Genomic DNA, 19,403 nt, shown 5'->3' with positions numbered 1-19,403 from the left:
GCATCCTTCCCAGTGATTAACTAGTTGTACTTCCTCTTAACCTTTCAAGCGATAATGACGGAATAAATCGTCACAGTCCCATGGCTTCCTAAGTGGTCATGACGAAATATTCCATGAGCTGCATGTACTATTCCAACCAGAAACCAGCCCTCCTGCCATTCTTAAATTTCTGGCACTACCGGGAACCGAACCCGGGCCCGTGAGGACGGCAGCTAATAACACTAACCGTTATGCTACGGAAGCGGACGTCGAAGATGAGTGGCAACATAAGAGACAATGGTTGATACAATGGTCATCGTAACATTGTTGATCAATTTTATGACTTTCGATATTGTAGGCCTTCACATTTAGTTTTCTTCCAACTCTCAAATACCACTCTTATCATCGTCAGTACGATAAAACTGTATAAAACATAATCGGAAATTGTATTCTCTATAAATTCTGTTATGTAGTACTTTTCGATAAGACCAGTAACATAGGTATTTAAGAATTACATTTTAAGCGCCTTACCCTAATTACCATTTTATCTAGGGTGAATAAAATTGTGTATAGCATAGACTGTAGTTTCTTATTCCCCCGACTCTATATACCGATTTTCATGAAATTCTGTTTACCCATTTTCTCGTGGCTCGATGTTGATATGGACTTGGCAACAAAAATACAAATTGATGAATATCTCTGTTATCATAGCCGGTACGGTAAAAAATGTATAATTGTCGCCATAAGACCTATCTGTGATGGTGCGACGTAAAACCACTAGCGAAAAAACGTATAAGACATAAATGATCGGAAATTTAATTCTATACAACTTTAGTTATGCAATATTAATCGATAGGACCACTAATAACATAAATATTTGAGAATAAATTTTAGGCCTTCTCTTAAATTACCATTTCGCCCTGTGTGTATAAAATGATTTGTAGCCTAGATTGTATTTTCTCATTCCCCGACTTACCGATTTTCATTAAATTCTCTTCAGCCGTTTTCTCGTGATGCGCGTACACATATACAAACAGACATTAAAGAGTAAAAGTAATAAGTGCATTTCCTTGTTACTGTGGACATGACCAATACAGATATATTATTCTTTTTAATTCTGAGCAATGTACAGACAAAACTCTTATATATAGAGTTTTGTACCGAGCAAGTGGCCATGTGTTTAGGGTCGCACAGCTGTGAGCTTGCAATCGGGATATAGTGGGTCGAACCCCAGTGTTGGCAGCCCTCAAGGTGGTATTCTGTTGTTTCCCATTTTCACACCAGGCAAATGCTGGGGCTGTTTCTGAATTAAGGCCACAGCTGCTTCATTCCCACTCCTAGCTCTTTCCTATCCTATCATTGCCATAAGACTTAACTGTGTCGGTGTGACATAAGCAAATTAAATTGTTTTATTAATTTGTATATTTTAAAAAAGTCCTGAACATGAAAACTAGCAGTTAGTCAAAATGATCCATGTTACAAGTGTCCTTAGACTATACAGCATGTATAAGGGAGTGTCGTCTAATTGACATATTCTGCTTTTAGTTCCATGAAACCAAGGACAGTGTGCAGTACTGTTCCTTATCAATTGTCAAGCGCTGGTGTTTTCTGATTGCGGATCACTGTTGTCAAGATGTAGACGTGCCCCTGATTCCTGGTTCTCATGTTCCCATCTTCAGCGATACTTCTAAAAGTATGGTGAGTACCTCTATTTTAATTACTACTCTGCGTTAGAGAAAAGCAATGTTTTACACCCCTATTCAAAATTGATTGAGTGAAACTTCTATATTCATAGTTTTATTTCATTTCTTGGGATTGTTTGAATGTATTTGGCCCAAAGTTACCACCCATTACTACTATATCCCACATCTGGATTTCGATTACCCCCTTGTGACATTCATCTGACAATTAGTTACTAATGCAAATGCTAGAGTACATTGCTGAATCCACCCACAAACAAATTTCAGACAGGGCTACAAGATAAAAACAAAACATTGGTCATACAAGTCTCTTGATATATGTATTGCTTGACTGATTATTCACAGGAAGATTTTTCAGATTCTTTTTCCCTCTGCATTAACAGATCTCTGAAGACTATTGTGGACACTTCAGTATATTTTATTCATACCGTTGTGGATCAGAATCAGCGTCGTGAAAAGCAGCAGCAGCAGAGCGAATGAAGTATTAAATATTAGAACTTCTGTAGTTCAGCGTTCCATCCGCAAGGCAATTCTCCCCATTCTCTTATGGAAAAAGCACCGACTTACCTGCTGATATTAATATTCCGTAAGGCAATATCGAACATTAAAGTTGACAGTTCGCCAGGCCCAGATCATACTACAGTTCGTGTATTATGGCACCTCAATCTTACTAAATTTGTGACATTACTCATCAACACGATGCTTTTTACTACGTACCTACAAAACTCAAAACGGCCAGAACAATTTTATTACATAAGGGCAGAGACATAAATGATATAAAAAAGAATGGAGACCTATAACCATATACAGTAAAACCTTGTTAATTCAAAGTCATTGATACACAAAAATCGGACCTCGAATTTCGTGATTTCGAATTAACCGCCAGCTCGTAATTCAGAAATGCGAACCCTTGTGGCGTCGCAAAATACCCGTTACTGCATGCAATTAACCTTAATTCACAGTTTAGACCTTTCAGATGTCATGGAAAACACTATTTCCGAAATGTATCCAACAAGATGCATTTACGTTATTCAAATAATGCACTTGGATGAAACAATGGCAAACATAACCTCATGCAATGAAAGGAAAAAAACACTATTCATAGTCCAGAATAAATTATGCTGGCTGCCCTGTGCAAATGCTTTGTTTTATGGATTACTGTACTGTTTGCATTTTTAGATACCTTGTACTTGCACAGAAAGTAGCCGATGCCCTTAAAACATCGTGGCTTATCGAACTTTCCTATGAACGAGGGGAGAAAGTCTCTCGCTTCCGTGTGCATTACAAAACAATTCAGTGACTCCTCCTCTGTACGATTTCCGGCACTTCTCTCGTATTTCAGAAATGCCAACCCTTGCCGCGTCACACAGTATTCTACGACACATTAATGCATGCAATCACCTTGATTCTCAGTTTCAACCTTTCACATGCCATGGAAAACACTATTTCTGAAATGTATCCAACAAGATGCATTTACATTATTCAAATAATGCACTTGGATAAAACAATGGCAGACATAACCTCATGCAGCAAAAAGAAAAAACACTATTCATAGTCAAGGATAAATGATGCTGGCTCCCCTGTGCAAATGCTATGTCTTTTGGATTACTGTACTGTTTGCATTTTTAGATACCTTGTACTTGCACGGAAAGTGCCTGACACCCTTTGAACATAGTGACTCTTTGACTGTTATGGTGTTAATCAAAGAAATAAATGAACCTACACATAACCTTGTTTTTCTTCAACTAACCTTTCCATAACTGATTTACATTTTAATACATTTTTCCTAAGCATTCACTCTCTTCTTGTTACAGACTTCATACCAAAAAGCTCTATCAACGTCAATATACCTTCAACTTTCGCTCCTTCAAGCAAGATAAATACGTCCATAGACAGCCTAATACTTTTTCCTTGCTCCCACAACTACTTAAAGAAGACTGTTATCTTATCATAACACATTCGACTTTCACTCCTTCAGCCAGTTAAATAAGACTATAGGCAGCTGAACAGCCACTTAAGAAGATTCAAGGAAACACATTTCTGTTTCATCATAAAGATTGAGCTGTTTATTGCTCTACTCCCAACAGGTTTTTGGGTGCATTGACTCAACGCTCCGGAAAGTATAATCGTGTGAACTTATGACATGCAGCTTGATACTATGATTTTAACCAAGGACATTCTAATAATTTTTATGTTTAGACAAACACCTACATTGATATATTCTTTTTATGACTTGTAAGAACAATCAGGATCTTAATTTTTCACCATACAGGTCTGAGTTTGAGGCTGATGATGCCCTTAATATGGGCGAAACATGTCCCTTAACATTTTATAATAATACTTAATTTCTAAAAAAGATCTCTTTGTATTGAATAGGTGGATATTAAAAAAAATAACACTTGTAACATACTTTGTATTTACGTACATTTCAATACGGACCTAACATGAGAATTATAACGTGTAACATTGTTCGGTGCGCACGAATTGATTATATGAGCCGCTCTTTTTCGCCAACTGTTGGCATTGCCACTGTTCGCGGATTTTGCTTCTCACACTGCCTGCTACGTGATACTGTGGCGTTCCTTAAAACTCGGAATACAAAAGGATTAAGATTTCACTCAAACTTAGCAAATATGAAGCACACTTTAGACACACTGAAGTGAGTGAAAAGTGCAGAAAGCTACCCCTGCACATTCTGGAAGACACGTTCTTTCCTGACGTAGAGAAATTTTAAATTTAAATTAGTCTGTAAAATACTAATTTTTTTTCAAAATGTAAAGGCAGTTTTGAATTAAAAGTCTGAATTTTGGTAATGGGGCTGACATTGTTCTTTGAATTATTAATTATCCATATTTCGAATTAAACAATTTAAATAACGTGCAGAAGTGTACCTCATGTTTCTGGGAACGAGAGCTGCTTCGAACTGGGTGAGATTTTGAATTAACCGATTTTGAATTATCGAGGTTCTACTGTATTTGGTGATTCGGAGAATAACTGAACGAGTACTAGATATGAGAATGCGTTCATATGTCACACTAAGTCCTCACCAGCGTGGCTTCATGCCATTACCTGGAACTCATGTCAACGCTTTCCTCGTGAATGGTTGCCTCGGGAATGCGAAATGTAAAATGCTTACAATATAGTGATTAATTTAATCCACCTTTTCAATACAAATTGGTTTTGTGTTGCTAGTTCATAATACTACAACACGAATTACAGGGACATGTTTCACTTTATTTACAAGCATCTTCAGCCTACATAATTGTCTGAGTTAAGACCTGTCATATTTGGATTGTTTTTACAAATTGTTTGCTTGAGTATGAATCCATGTTTAGTAATAATATCAAAAAAACATAGGAATTATGTACACATTAACTATATGAATTACAATGTTGAATTGAAGTAACCCTTAATTCTAAAATACATTGACGTCCAAAACATAGTAACTAAAAAAAAAAAAAAAAGGTTAAAATTGTTTTCACAATTACAATGTTGAATTGGAGTAACCCTTAATTCTAAAATACATTGACGTCCAAAACATAATAACTACAATTTGAAAATTTGGCTAAAATTGTTTTCACAATGCTGTAGTTGATTGATTGTGGTCTTTCTTACTGCTGCTACAAAGTCTTGTGGTCTTTCTTAAAGACTTTGTAGCAGCAGTCAAAGGGATGCTTCACTCATTCTATTACCTCGAAAGAAACATAAACAGCTACTCAAGATTTGGATAGAAGCCCCCCCCCTTTTAACTACAACTACATTAATACAATCTGCTACCAATGGATATTCAAGTCGCAATAAACAAGAATTAATTATTCTAATACTTTCACTGATCAAATCACCAAACTGCAGCAAGCCTCGAAAATTCTAGAAGCTGGTTTCCAACGATTCCAAGATTTTAATTTTTAGAATATCATTTTGACTCAAATCACACATGGAGTCAAATCATAGTTTTTAAATAATTGCATTGGAGATCACAGTTAGTAACCAAATTCTCAATATCGGAAGTTACTGTGTTCCAGAAATCCATGGATTTTAGAAAAAATGGCCCCTATATTTTAACCTTCAGTTTATGACTCAAATTTAAGCCATATTACAGTTGATTCAATCAACCACAGCATTGTGAAAACAATTTTAGCCAAAGTTTCAAATTGTAGTTACTATGTTTTGGATGTCAATGTATTTTAGAATTAAGGGTTACTTCAATTCAACATTGTAATTCATATTGTTAATGTGTACATAATTCCTTTGTTTTTTACATATTATTACTAAACATGGATTCATATTCAAGCAAACAATTTGTAAAAACAATCCAAATATGACAGGTCTTAACTTTGAGACAATTATGTAGGCTGAAGATGCTTGTAAATAAAGTGAAACATGTCCCTGTAATTCGTGTTGTAGTATTATGAACTAGCAACACAAAACCAATTTGTATTGAAAAGGTGGATTAAAATAATCACTATATTGTAAGCATTTATAACAAATTTCAATACGGGTCTAATCATGAGATTAGTTACATGTAAAATGCAAAATGTAACAAAAAGGATTGTTGCGTCATTTTTTTTAGACATCACAAAATTATTTGACTCGGTTGGACATGAACATATCAAACGATCTATCTGACAGTCTGAAATTCCTCCAAACTTATGTAGACTAATTGAAACATTTCTTACAAAGAATCCTGTTCAAGTGGAAGCTGATCATAAGAAATCAAAACCCATCGAAATTCAGTGTGGCATAGCTCCAGGTTCCCCTATCTCACCATTGCTGTTTAATTTATCAATCAATACTGTAATACAAAATCTCACTGACCATGACATACGCCAACATTATGGCTATATTTTATCCGATGATCTACTGCCATTATCCTCATTTGCTTTCGCAGATGACCTAGTCATACTCAGCAAAACTGAAAGTGATGCTATTACCTTGTTGATTTAACCTAAAGCAGCTTTGCAGAAATTGGTTTACATATCTATACTCTTAAAAGCAAATCTGTAACCCCGAAGAAAGGAAAATTAACTGAATGAAACGTCACTATACTTGAAGGATCAATAATCCCATCGATAAAAACAATGAACGAATGAAGTATTTAGCAATTGACTTCAACAACAAAATTTCACTTGACAGACATAAATTAATAAGCACAGCAACTTCTGTCTTAAATAATCTGGTAAAAACAAAACTTATAAAAACCAGAGCAAAAGATCAAGATTATTAAAGAGTTTGTTTGGCCGGGTTTGATGAATCCTCTACAATGTGCCCCCCTGACACAACTATCAAACGCCTTTCTTAAAGATCTGGACAAAATATAAGAAGTTCTGCAAAAGAAACAATGATGCTGCCAGATGATACTCCAAATTTGATCCTGTATAGTGCCAGAAAGTCAGAGGGATGGGAATAATTAGCGCAGAATGGGAAGCCGGTACACAGCATTACAATATTTGTAATCGCTTACTCCATATTCAGGTCGTTCATCTACAGTACGTAAGGAAGTTACCTGAAGAACAAGATACGGCACTCCACAGACTTGACATCCAAGAGGAAAGTCTTCCCACAAAGATTGACGGAAGAAAACTACGTGAAATTATGAGAAATCGATTCAGTCGTGGTGCCAGTTGCCACATAAAGGAAAGAGAGTAGTGTTATATTCAGACTGTCCTAAAGCAAACTTCTGGATGAATCATAAATCACCTCTGTCCTCTTCTGAATACATAAACGCAGTGAAGATGTCATACAACCTCACCGCAGTCAGATAGGTTCCCGGTAGGTCATTCAACACAACCCGTTGCTGCCAAAATTGCTGCACCAAGTCAGAAACCCTTGGACAGGTGCTGGATTCTGCCGGAGCACTGACCTAATGTGCAACCATCGCCACCACCATGTAAAAGCATTGGTTGTCCAATGCTGGATGAGAGGTGCATGAGGTGGTTCACTGCATCTCTACCGATGACTCTAATCGAAGGGCTGACATCATAGCCATCAACAGAAGGGACATTAAAGCAATGGTCTTAGATCCCACCATTCGCCTTAGCTATCAACAAAGTATAAAATACCTATTGATTGGTGGGTTGGCAGAGGTCTGCTATTCGGAGCAAGAGGCACACTCCCTAGTCAGACATCGACCTTTCTACAAAATTGTAAAAATTCCATTCTGCGAAATAGAAGAAATGGTAATACAGATACTGAGGGACTCTCTGCAAATTGTTCACTTCCATCTATACCTGAGAATGTGATTAACCTTCCTCCCCCACTAACCCTGGAAAAAAGATGAGAACAGCGTTAACGATTAAATTTGCACTTTTTTATATTTTTAAACTGTATTCTGGATCCGAATGGTCACACCTATTGGAGGATGGATGATTTATTTCTTTAATAAATCTCTCTCTCTCTCTCTCAGTTGGTCTTGGCATGACTGCTTACTGTGATATGAAACGGCTGGAGTTTGTCGGTGCTAGACTGCTAGATTTATGCACATAATTTAAAAACAGATAGTGTTCAATATAATTCACTAAAGTACTGTTTGCTGAAAGAAGTGGCCAAAAAAAAAAAAAAAAAAAAAAAAAAAACCAGTAATGCAGAGTGTACACAATTGGAAATGCTCACTGTCAGTTGGAAAAAAATTTTTGCTGCTTTAGAAGATGACTTGGACTTTGCATCTCTTGATACATCCTTCACCTGAAAAATAAATCTGGAATTAATATACAGCAGAACCTCAATTATACATTTCTGTAAACTACGTTTTCCCGTGTTATTCGTTCAAATTACGTGGTCCCGTGAGCATCCTAGTCGAATCACGTTGTAAAAATCCTGCATTATCCGTTCCTCGAAGAAACTATTTCCTGGATAAACTGTTCAGAAATTTCGTTCCCATCAACGCTAAATCCTCGATCACAGTTTTTTCAAGAAACTGTATCTCACGGAAGGACGGTTATGGCATACTTACGGATTTTGGTCTTAACGTCCCGTCATTGCGGTAATTTGAGTATGTACTGTACTGGAAAAGCGATCGGCGGTGAGCTTTCATATGAGACCATCTTAGCATCGCATTCGAGTGTATTCTTTAGAGAATCCTCGGAAATCATAAAGCAGAGTGTGTCCACAACAATTGGAAGGAGACGAGCGCATCTTGACAGATCTTCTTGAAGACGGAACAAGTTTCATTAAACGATTTGCAAAACGTCTACGTTATGTCTAGGTTTAGATGTTTATTTATTTATTTATTTTATTTTATTTATTTTTTTCAAGTTTATCACCGAACAGGTTTTCGGTACTTCCCTCAGGGCACTGTATAGTCGCTGGGCTTTCAGGCAGGAATCGTTATTGCTTCTTCTTACAGTAACACAAATTTAGTTTAATATTATGGTATACGATTGATTATGTTAGAGACCAGAACAGTTGTTGCATTTCAGTTTTTTTTTTTTTTTTTTTTTTTTTTTGTTAAAATGTTATGAAAACTGCAGTCGTTTTATTTGCGCATGTTACAGGTGGTGGTGGTGGTGATTATTGTTTTAAGAGGAAGTACAACTGGGCAACCATCCTCTATTGCGCATGTTACATTTGAAAACTTTGTATCATTTTACTCTTGTAACGTCTTGTACAGCGAGCGCGCATTCCAGCTGAGCTCAAGGTCGTGAATCCTGTAAATTCGGAAGTTTTAATGATATTTTTCCCTTTCCAATTTGATTGTGATTAGAGACGGACAGAATTGAATATAATGCATTCGAGAACTAGAGAATCGATACTTACATTCCAAACCATATTCTAGATTTCAATGTAAACATTAAAAATCGATGTAGGGCTAATTTACACGGTATAAGATTCCTATAAACTGACTACGAACAGTATACTGGTGACCAAATTACAATGGAAGCTTTAAAAAAAAAAGATTTTGCCACCACGTTGGGTGCTTTTGTATCTAAAGTGCTTTATTTTATTAGATTAGAGAATTAAAAACTACTTGTGGTCGATTGTTGTTTGGCTTGGCGTTACGGGTATTTGATTTTTCGAAGAGTTTCTCTGATCAAAGTTAGTGAATTGAAGGAAGGTTTTAGAGGAAACTGACGAAGTTTCCCCGTAAAACTGAATGTAAAGTTTCGAGATTTTTAAGTCGTGTGCCAGTAATTAATGTTTGAACCTGCCCCGTGGTCTAACTTGTCTGCCTCTTATCCGGATGCCCGGTTTCGATTCCTGGCCAGGTCAGGCATTTTTACCTGGATATGAGGGCTGGTTCCAGGTCCACTCATTCTACGATTTACCGAGCTCGATAGCTGCAGTTGCTTAAGTGCGGCCAGTATCCAGTAATTGGGAGATAGTGGGTTCGAGCCCCACTGTCGGCAGCCCTGAAGATGGTTTTCTGTGGTTTCCCATTTTCACACCAGGCAAATACCGGGGCTGTACCTTAATTAAGGCCACGGCCGCTTCCTTCCAATTCCTAGGCCTTCCCTACCCCATCGTCGCCATAAGACACATCTGTGTCGGTGCGACGTAAAGCAAATAGCATTCTACGATTACCTTTAATTGAGGAGGTATTTAATGGTGAGATGACAACCCTGGTCTAGAGAGCCAGGAATAACGGCCGGGAGGATTCTTCACACTGACCATGTGTCACCTCGTAATCTGAAGGCTTTCAGACCAAGCATTGTTCACTTGGTAGGTGGAAGGCCCATTGGGGCTGTAGTTTGGTTTGGTTTAGGGGGGATTTTCAGTTTTCCTATGTTGTACGTTTTTTTCCATGGTTCCCTCAAAAATGGAAAATCGAGGTTCCACTGTAATGAAATACCATTTTGGGTAATTTCAATAGCAGATGTTCCTCTGAACAGCACAAATTTCAAAACTCTTGAAGTTCGTGCATTAATCTCCGCATAATCTGAAAATATTATTACTTCACAATACCCCTTCTCCTTTTGACAGGTTTGACAGGTTTTTTTTTTCATTGTAGCGTCTACATATTTTGCACATCATAGGAGAGTAATGAAGGATACTTACGGCATTTAGAGTCACTACCACCAATGCCCCTTAATTTGGAAAGAACACTTGCATCACTAACGACATACTGAGTTTCAGAATCGCATTCTAAAGGCCTGCTCACACTTACCAGAAGGAAGACACGGAGAGAGGAACTTCTGAGAAGAATTTCTCCTGTGTGAGCTCATACCTATCGGAAGCGCGCCTCGTCATTTGGACAGCTGAAATTCAAAACTTGCCTTGCAGTTATGTGTGAAGCATTGGTCCACCCGAACACAACTAATGGATTATGTGTTAGCTCTTAGCTCACTTGGTAATAATAATAACAATCGTATGGCCTCAGCTACCGTGTGCAGACATTTCAATTTGACGCCATCTGGCTGTCTGCTCGTCAATTTCAACATTCCGTTTTACTCCAGGCCCACTAGATGGCAGACCGAGTAAACCGAAACTCTCTTGGGCGTCTATGGCTGAGATTTAATGAATTTTGTCGGGTAAACACCAAATGTGTCACCAGAGATCTTTTACATGCCGACATCGTACGACATGGAGTGTCGAATGGACTTTTTTCCGCCCTTCAAAAATCCGACTACCTCTGCCGGTTTTGAACCCGCTATCTTGGGATCCGGAGGCCGACACTCTACCACTGATCCACAGAGGCAGCTACTTGGTAATGGCATATGGCTTTTAGTGCCGGGATGTGTCCGAGGACTTCGGCTCACCAAGAGCAGGTCGTTACCATTAATGCTTTCTCTTCTTTGGAGAAATTCTCTTCCCTTTTTTTTAAATGTTTCTTTATTGTCCATTTCTTCTTAGTAGTTAATCAAAACAATATTAAATAACTAACTTTCAGATACAAGTTAATTCAATAGAGAAACATTACATAACTTACGTGAACTGAATTCTATTGCTTCCTAACCCTCTTTTGTTTTACGAACGAATCAGAAAGGCCAACATACATTAATTTGTTATGGAAACCTAAATATTATTCTGATGAATCGTCATATTTGACGAAACCTCAAATAAAGCCAATATGCGTTGGTGAAACGCTTCTCATTTTAACGAATCGTAAAGCCTTGATCGACCGTCGTATTTGACATCAAGACATTTTGACCAAGGTTGGTGAAACCGGGCATCGGCCTTTCTACCATGGTCAGGCTGAATTGCAGGTCCCTTTGCATCTGACCAATCCTAATTCTGTTTTTTCTTGTTTTCTGTACAACTGATCTAAGGAATTAAATTTTATAAGGTTGCAGTTGTTCATATCTTGTGTAAATATTTCAGTTACTTCACTGTGTTTGAGCAATTCATACAGAGTTCCCTATGCCAGACCTATCGCAACAAATCTGCTAAAAAGCTGCATTGCTGACTTGACATTCGTCTTCTGAAAAACCTTACGATTGATGTGCTTATCATTGCCTTTACTATGTTATACTCAGATTCACAGCCTGACATGCTGATTACATTCAATAACTCTCAATTCACATGTAAACAGTATCATACATTGCCTCATTTGTACACAACATTGCATTTAACTGCTACTTCTCTGGACAATGGAGCATTATGGAAGTTCCAGCACTTGATAATCTACTCATAATAGCGGGCTAGTGCTTTTATCGACTAACGATCGATTGGGGGTTTAAAGTTCGTCGGGACCGAAATTAATTCAGTAGATTCGGGGAAAATGATACATCGAAGAACGAGAAATAGAGTTCTTTTAACCCAGATTGTATTGGTTATGTTTTCGGGACTGAAAATTATGATTGATCCGGGAAAAAACTATAGTTCTGGGAACAATCGATTGAGGTTCCACTGTATAATCCTAAAGTTGTGTTGGACTGGGTCTGACGAAGTTGAAACTATATACAATAGTAGTAGTAATAATAATGGGCAGTGACTTTTTGGACCAACCTGTGCAGTATATGTAATTTTAAAGCTTTTCAGTCTGTCGAGCACCAGTTATAATATCTGTAACATTACAACATACCTGTAAGAAAGACATACTATTAAACAAAGAATGCCATGTTTCGTTCTTGAAAGATCATCAGCTTCTCATAAATCATACTTTATTTTTTTAAATTTATAAATTGACTAGCTGATGTACCCTGCTTCGCCATGGAATTCTACATTGTTTAGAGAGATCTAGGTTGGGTAGTGTACACGTAAGAGTGTAGCCTAGTAAATTGCATAGCTCTTAACGTTACCCTAGAAACACGACGGGGAAGTCGCCAAACTTCTTTTCTTATGTGAAGACTGGGGTAGTGAATGTTCATTGTAATGGTAGGCTCTTTTGCCTACCATCAGGCACAATCAAGTTGGGAAGTTTTCATTATAACGGCAGACACTTGCTCTCCACCTGCCTTTTTACTTCCCAAGAAAGACTGTCTTAGTGGTTTTCTCAACTAAAATTAACATAGGTCATTACAATAACGCCAGTAGGAATGTCGTGATTAATAGCAATGCTATCATATGAAATACTCTATCAAATGAAAACCCACACATTTTTCTCACTTTTAACAAACAGTACTGCGCTGCCGATCTAACAGTGCAAAATTCTACCGCAGACAGCCGTGAGCCGTGAACACTTTTTCAATTTTGGGTGGGCGGAAAATCTCAATTCATTACACGGCGGGGGGAAAAAAACTATCTGACTTGGAGGCAAATTTTTCCTCCAGGCCAGAGGAGAAACCCCCTCTATGCTGCCAATTTGGAATAAAACGAATGCTGAATTTAATAAAAGTGAAGAAGAAGAAGCTTTTCTTAAGTAACAGCTCTTTTCGGGTGCTATAATTTGGAATAGGCCAAAATTGTAATTCTACAACAGGTCATAAGTGAGGCTCTGCTTTAAGTGTGCACACTGCTCATTTCAATCAGCGCGCCAGAGTAGGGATTGAATAGCTGGAATACTTTGATGAACCAGTGTGTAACGTACCAGCATTATCAGAAAATGTATGAACCAGAGGAATGGCATGCTAAAGAAGAAAGTTATCTGACTCCCCAGCTGTTTCCCGCTAATATTCAGGCAGGTTATTATACTTGGTACGCAGCAGTAATCCCATCTATCGGAGATGATTGGCAGCATCAGAGACAAAGAATATCACAACAAACAATCGTCAGTATAATGTTATTGTTGATCAACACTCAGTGTGAATAAAATGACTTATAGATAAGATTGTAGCGGCTCATTCCCAAACATTACATACAGATTTTCATTATAATCTCTTTGGCCGTTTTTGTTGATGTGTGTACATATATACAGACAGACAGGAATTACGGAAAAGTCAAAGTGCATTTCCTTGTTACTGTGGACATGGCCGATACAGAAATGTCATTCTTTTTCAATTCTGAGTAATGTACAGACAAAACACTTAACTTTATTATATAGATGACAATTTTTTACTAATGTAGAAACATTTATTTTTAATTCTGTTTATATGCTTTAATAATTAAAAGTTAGAACTTACTTTAATGTAGTGCTACAATAGTGCTTCCTCTCTTCTTGTTAGTCTGACAGAGAGTGCAAGACAGTGTTTTTCCGAAGATAAAGTATCTCAGGAAAGCCATATGGTGCGTGGTCAGCCGGCTAGTTTTTCGGTGACTTCCCATTACATCATGCTCCAGTGATGCCAGTGGCTACTTCGAATTGTACTTTTAACTTTATTAGTGTTATCATATTTCAGTCGTTTTGGAAATTAAAATAATGTTGTTCAATGATCATGTAATGGGCAGGCTAGATTACCGGTAATTTTCTGTTACATCATTTTCGGTGCAGTTTCAGGGCCATTCATTGAAGTGTTTTGTAGTTTATTATTTTATTATAATTATCATAATTGCTACTCGTTCAGACCAAACTGTATGTGGTGTTGAAATATGGAACCAACTTCTCTGGACAACTGAGGGTTATGGAAGTTTCAACACTTGATAATTACCCGCCATGGTAGTATCAATGGTTGCCATCAGGTCCTCCAATATGGTTGATTTTGAAGCGTAAACTATACCTTCAACCAACTCCCAAAATAAAAAATCCATTGGTGTGCATTCATGCTAGTAACAAGATTCGCATTGAGAAATGTTATGTAATGTTAAATAATGTATGTGTGACACAATTGACGTAAGATAATAAATGTTTAGAAAATTCATATCGATCGATCATATTTTCGATTCAATTCAGATTTCATTTCCATCCAGTTGGCAGTATAACCGGAACTGGCAGCACTCCCTCTTTGCTCCTCACCCCGTAAAAATCGGGCTCAAGAAAAAGTGCGCGTATAATATTATAAGGAATGTCTGAAAGTTGAGCGACATTATTGGAATATATTTTAAATGGTCATGTAAAGGAGCATAAACATCATGCTAACAATTAATCACGAGTAGACGTTCCAGACATTTAAATCACAGTAACCTCCTGTGGGATTCATTGAGCGCTATTGCAAAAAGTATGAAATATTGTTCAGAAATTAATACTGCAAATAGAGGAAAATTTGTTTTTAATGCATTTGATCATTGAGGTTGCCTTGGTTCATTTCTTATTAAATGCAGTTGGTTTGTCAGTGTTGAGCATTTTTAATTTTTCGGCTTTGTAATTTGCCTGATTGGCTGATTAATATTAATAATTGACTGGTAACTTAATGTTGATGAACCTTAAACTGAATCATTTGTATATTTTGTCTACAGAACTCTTCATTCCCTAGGATAGTTATTAGGGTTGTGATTTCTATGACATGTCTAGCCATAGTTCCTGCTGGAGGAATGGGGTAGACTGTACAGGCAGTGAATCTACGCAGAGTTTTGGACGGTGGTAGTTAAAATAACTCAACTTTGTAAAGGGGCCACCAGCTTTGGACTGAGGATCCTCTTTACTTGATGCTGTACCCGTGTTGGAAAAACTGCCTCTGAAATCCAGCAGGCAGTGTCTGTTCTCTAGGTCAGGGGCAGCTCTAAAACCTGTCATTTGGGTGTAAAATGTGGATGTGGCGAGCCCTGGATGATAATAGCCTGTATGAAACATCAGAGAACAGAGAGTTATGGCGTACCCTGGATGCAATGCACATCTCTTGTGTATCCATGGAGCTGTGAAAAATGGATGGTGGTCAGTGAACCACTTCCTGATCCAGCAGTTCCTGGATAAGGGCTGCGGAAGAAGAGGAAGAAAATGTATTTTCATCTTGGTCTCTTTTTACAAACTTCAGTTCAATTATACTCATTCATAGCATTTGTGAACATGGCAATACTGTTTTCATTTGTCACATAAATGTATTTTTTATCATTAAGTACATAAACGCATATTTTTGGTCATCTTATAGTAGTTTTAACCATTGTCAAAGTTTTATTCATATGTTTCAGGCTACATTAAGGCGTTTCTGCAGCAGGGGATGGGGAAAGAGAATATGTTAAACGAGAAAACATACTATTTAATATCTAATTAAAACTACCCAACATTTTAAATATGTTTTATGTATGTTTATGTACAGTGAAAGCTGTATCTACAGTTTCTGACGAGAGAAGAGTATTAAAAGATGCGAAAACATGAGGAAACAAATATGAAAACCATTTGCTGTAGGGCCCATATAAATAACAACTTATTATTGCTGGTCACTTTCTTTCTAAAACAAGAAATATTAGTTGAAGCCTTATGTTTTGGACCAGTGGACCACGAATTACTCGGAGGTTACACTCACCCATGTGTGACAGAACGACTTTTTGCTGCCATCTTGAAAGTGCAGGTTTAGTTTCGACTGACTCAAGTCAGAGATGAGAATTAAAACATTTGCGCCAACTCCGCATGTTCAGATGTCTGTTGACTTCCTGAAGGAATGAATTTTATCTTCACTAGTAAACAGTTATTCATAACTGTCCTATCACAATACATATATGTACCATGCTACTGAACTTGTCTCAGTGTGCACGATTTGCAAGAGAATGACTTTGTTCACGATCTTGAATGTGGCAACACACATTGGCTTAGGACTGCACTGAGTCCAAGCTGCAATTTTAACATTTGCACCAACTCCACACTCTTAAGATGTGATTGCCTAGCCACTTCCTGAAGGATTTGAATTTTTTTGTTTCAATTAGTTGGAGATTTCACTAAATTTCTCTTATCCATAGTTGGGCTATCGCAAGACAGGCATGCACTATGCTACTGAACATCTCACGATCATATTCCTAATCAGTAAGTAGGCCTTTTCATGACAAATATTCACTGTGCTTCACCATAAAACTGAGCACAGAATAAATGTTTAATTTCTGACTGGAATGCAAAATACTAGCACAAACAATCCCACAGGGCTATTCAACAGCCTCAGTGCTAACCTCCAAACAAAACTGAACTTTCCTGAAGTTAACAGCTTGCTTCCTGATGGTGCATTCTTCCCCATAAAGTTAAGGAATTCACGGCCTTTTGTTGTTACTGCATAACTTGCACCTACCTGCCTCCGATGGTGTGGGCTTTAATCTGTATCGGAAATCTCATTCCACCCACAAAGGATGATAAACATTTTCAGGGCTGGCAGGAATGTGATTGCAGGAAGTGGGTGACAGTGGAAAAGTGTGACATGATAAGTCAGGTCATCGTCTTATGCAGATGTAATACGATGGGAATTAGGACTTTGAATTTACAACATGCTGTCTGAAGAAACATCTTAATGAGGAATGCACTTAAAATGGTTGCACTCTATTGAATTTATTTTGGTTCATATTTCAAAGTTTTTGTCATTAATATTTCTTAGGGTATAAATGTATACTTGTGCAATTCTTAATCATACACTCCACCTATACATTACAAATTGCCTGTCTTTATTAAGACTACATTAAAATTTGATACATGTTTCTTCGTTTTTTTTTTTTTTTTTTCCAGGACATCTTCAGCTGGAAAATAAACGTACAGACCTTAAAATAGTGACAGGTATATTGAACATATTAAGAATGAAAATTTAATGCCAATTGCGTCCAGCTAAATTGCAATGTATGAAACATCATGTCATAAAAGTACTAAAATATCTATGAACTTAAAATAGCACATACCAAGCTCGATAGCTGCAGTCACTTAAGTGCAGCCAGTATCCAGTATTCGGGAGATAGTGGGTTCGAACCCCACTGTTGGCAGCTCTGAAGATGTTTTTCCGTGGTTTCCCATTTTCACACCAGGCAAATGCTGGGGCTGTACCTTAATTAAGGCCACGGCCGCTTCCTTTCCAGTCCTAGCCCTTTCCTGTCCCATTGTCGCCATAAGACCTATCTGTGTTGGTGCGATGTAAAGCCAATAACAAAACAAACAAAAAACAGATAAAAATCGTAGGTGAGCCTGTCTGTGTGATGAATTAATACTTGATGCACTCATTGTTGATTGCTGTATAATTGCCTGTAATGTGCACAGACTGTTACAAGCCTCGGTTGCTTTGTAAGCAAATTTACGAGGAGGTGGAATATGGAAGATAGGAAACTTAAAAGGGTCCACCTTTTCAATACAAAAATGTTATAGTTTATTTACAACATATATTAACACTTGGAACTAGTTTCGACGCTGTTTGGCGTCATCTTCAGCCAAAACGTCACTGAAAACCTCTATATTCATTTAGACCAATATTTCAATCCCAACCTAAACTTAAATGATATCTCAGAGAAACCAAAGATCCTATTCGACTTTCTCATTGAATTTTTCAAAAACATGAATATCCCGAAAAACAGATCTGTCTTTCACATTATGCATAATACTTTGTCACGCCACACACTTTCACCACATCACCCTCCATATTTCCCCTCCTTCCACTCCTCCTCCCCTACCGCTCCTTCCCTCTCCCCTCCTAATCCAACAATGGCTGCTCCCCAGACCTAAACTATCCAACACGCTCTGTTCCTCTTCATCTCGCGCCATAGCTTTACCGCCTTATGACCCGCAATAAACATCGTAGAAACCTGCCCCCACCCTACACGTAACGCTGCAACAATACACCACAAATACTGGCACAGTCAACCTCCAAACTCTCAGAAAACTTATTCCTTAACACCAATTTCATATTCTTGTCGAGCTGAATACCGGACCTGTGAAGATTACAAGATTATTTTGTGCATCTACAGAATGGTGGTGTTAATGAAGCTATGTAATATAGAGAGAGACTTTCAAAGGTGGTTAAATGAAGAAGTTACATCATGTTCAAGATCGTGCTTTCACGTCTCTGCACAGTATTTAAAATACAATTTACCGTTGGTCTTTATGGCTATTGTTTGAGAGTGAAGGAGAATTTCCTGTTGTGTATGTTTATCAGGAACTCAACGGAGACTTCATTAGTTAGTCGGAACATAGAAAAAATGATGAACTCTTCTCAGAAGAACTCTTAAGGTTTCACCTTACTTTTTCCTGCCTGCTGGCTCTTCAGAAGTGTGTGCGCGTGCGTTTTGTATTCAGGAATCATTCAAGGCAAATATTTTTGCACTGCAAGATGTGTGGTTAAGGTTATTTTAATATGTATAACTTTTGCTTTCTCAACGATTCATTTGTTTCTATATTCGTCCCTGTTTTTATCTCCTCATAAGATGTGTATTGTTTAATGTAACGCCTTGTGTAATATAAATGTCTACATGCTAGCCTATTTCCCACATTTTGGCTGAAGATGACGCCAAACAGCGTCGAAACTAGTTCCAAGTGTTAATATATGTTGTAAATAAACTATAACATTTTTGTATTGAAAAGGTGGACCCTTTTAAGTTTCCTATCTTCCATTCTCAGTTCAATACGGACAAAAATGAAATTCTTAG

The 19,403-nt window shown here is 37.5% G+C and overlaps 1 protein-coding gene across 3 annotated transcripts in view; it reads left to right on the top strand.

Moving 5' to 3' along the window:
- Nucleotides 1-19,403, top strand: part of LOC136883454 (protein maelstrom homolog) — a 228,650-nt gene that overhangs the window by 129,650 nt on the left and 79,597 nt on the right. For all 3 annotated transcript variants that reach the window (XM_067155759.2, XM_067155761.2, XM_067155760.2), the window contains exon 8: nt 1,525-1,677. In XM_067155759.2, the coding sequence (XP_067011860.2) occupies nt 1,525-1,677 (153 nt within the window). The remainder of the gene's footprint in view (nt 1-1,524; nt 1,678-19,403) is intronic.

This window comes from Anabrus simplex, chromosome 11 (genome assembly GCF_040414725.1).
Source record: "Anabrus simplex isolate iqAnaSimp1 chromosome 11, ASM4041472v1, whole genome shotgun sequence".
Taxonomy (NCBI): domain Eukaryota; kingdom Metazoa; phylum Arthropoda; class Insecta; order Orthoptera; family Tettigoniidae; genus Anabrus; species Anabrus simplex.
This window is presented reverse-complemented; position numbering and strand designations above follow the sequence as displayed.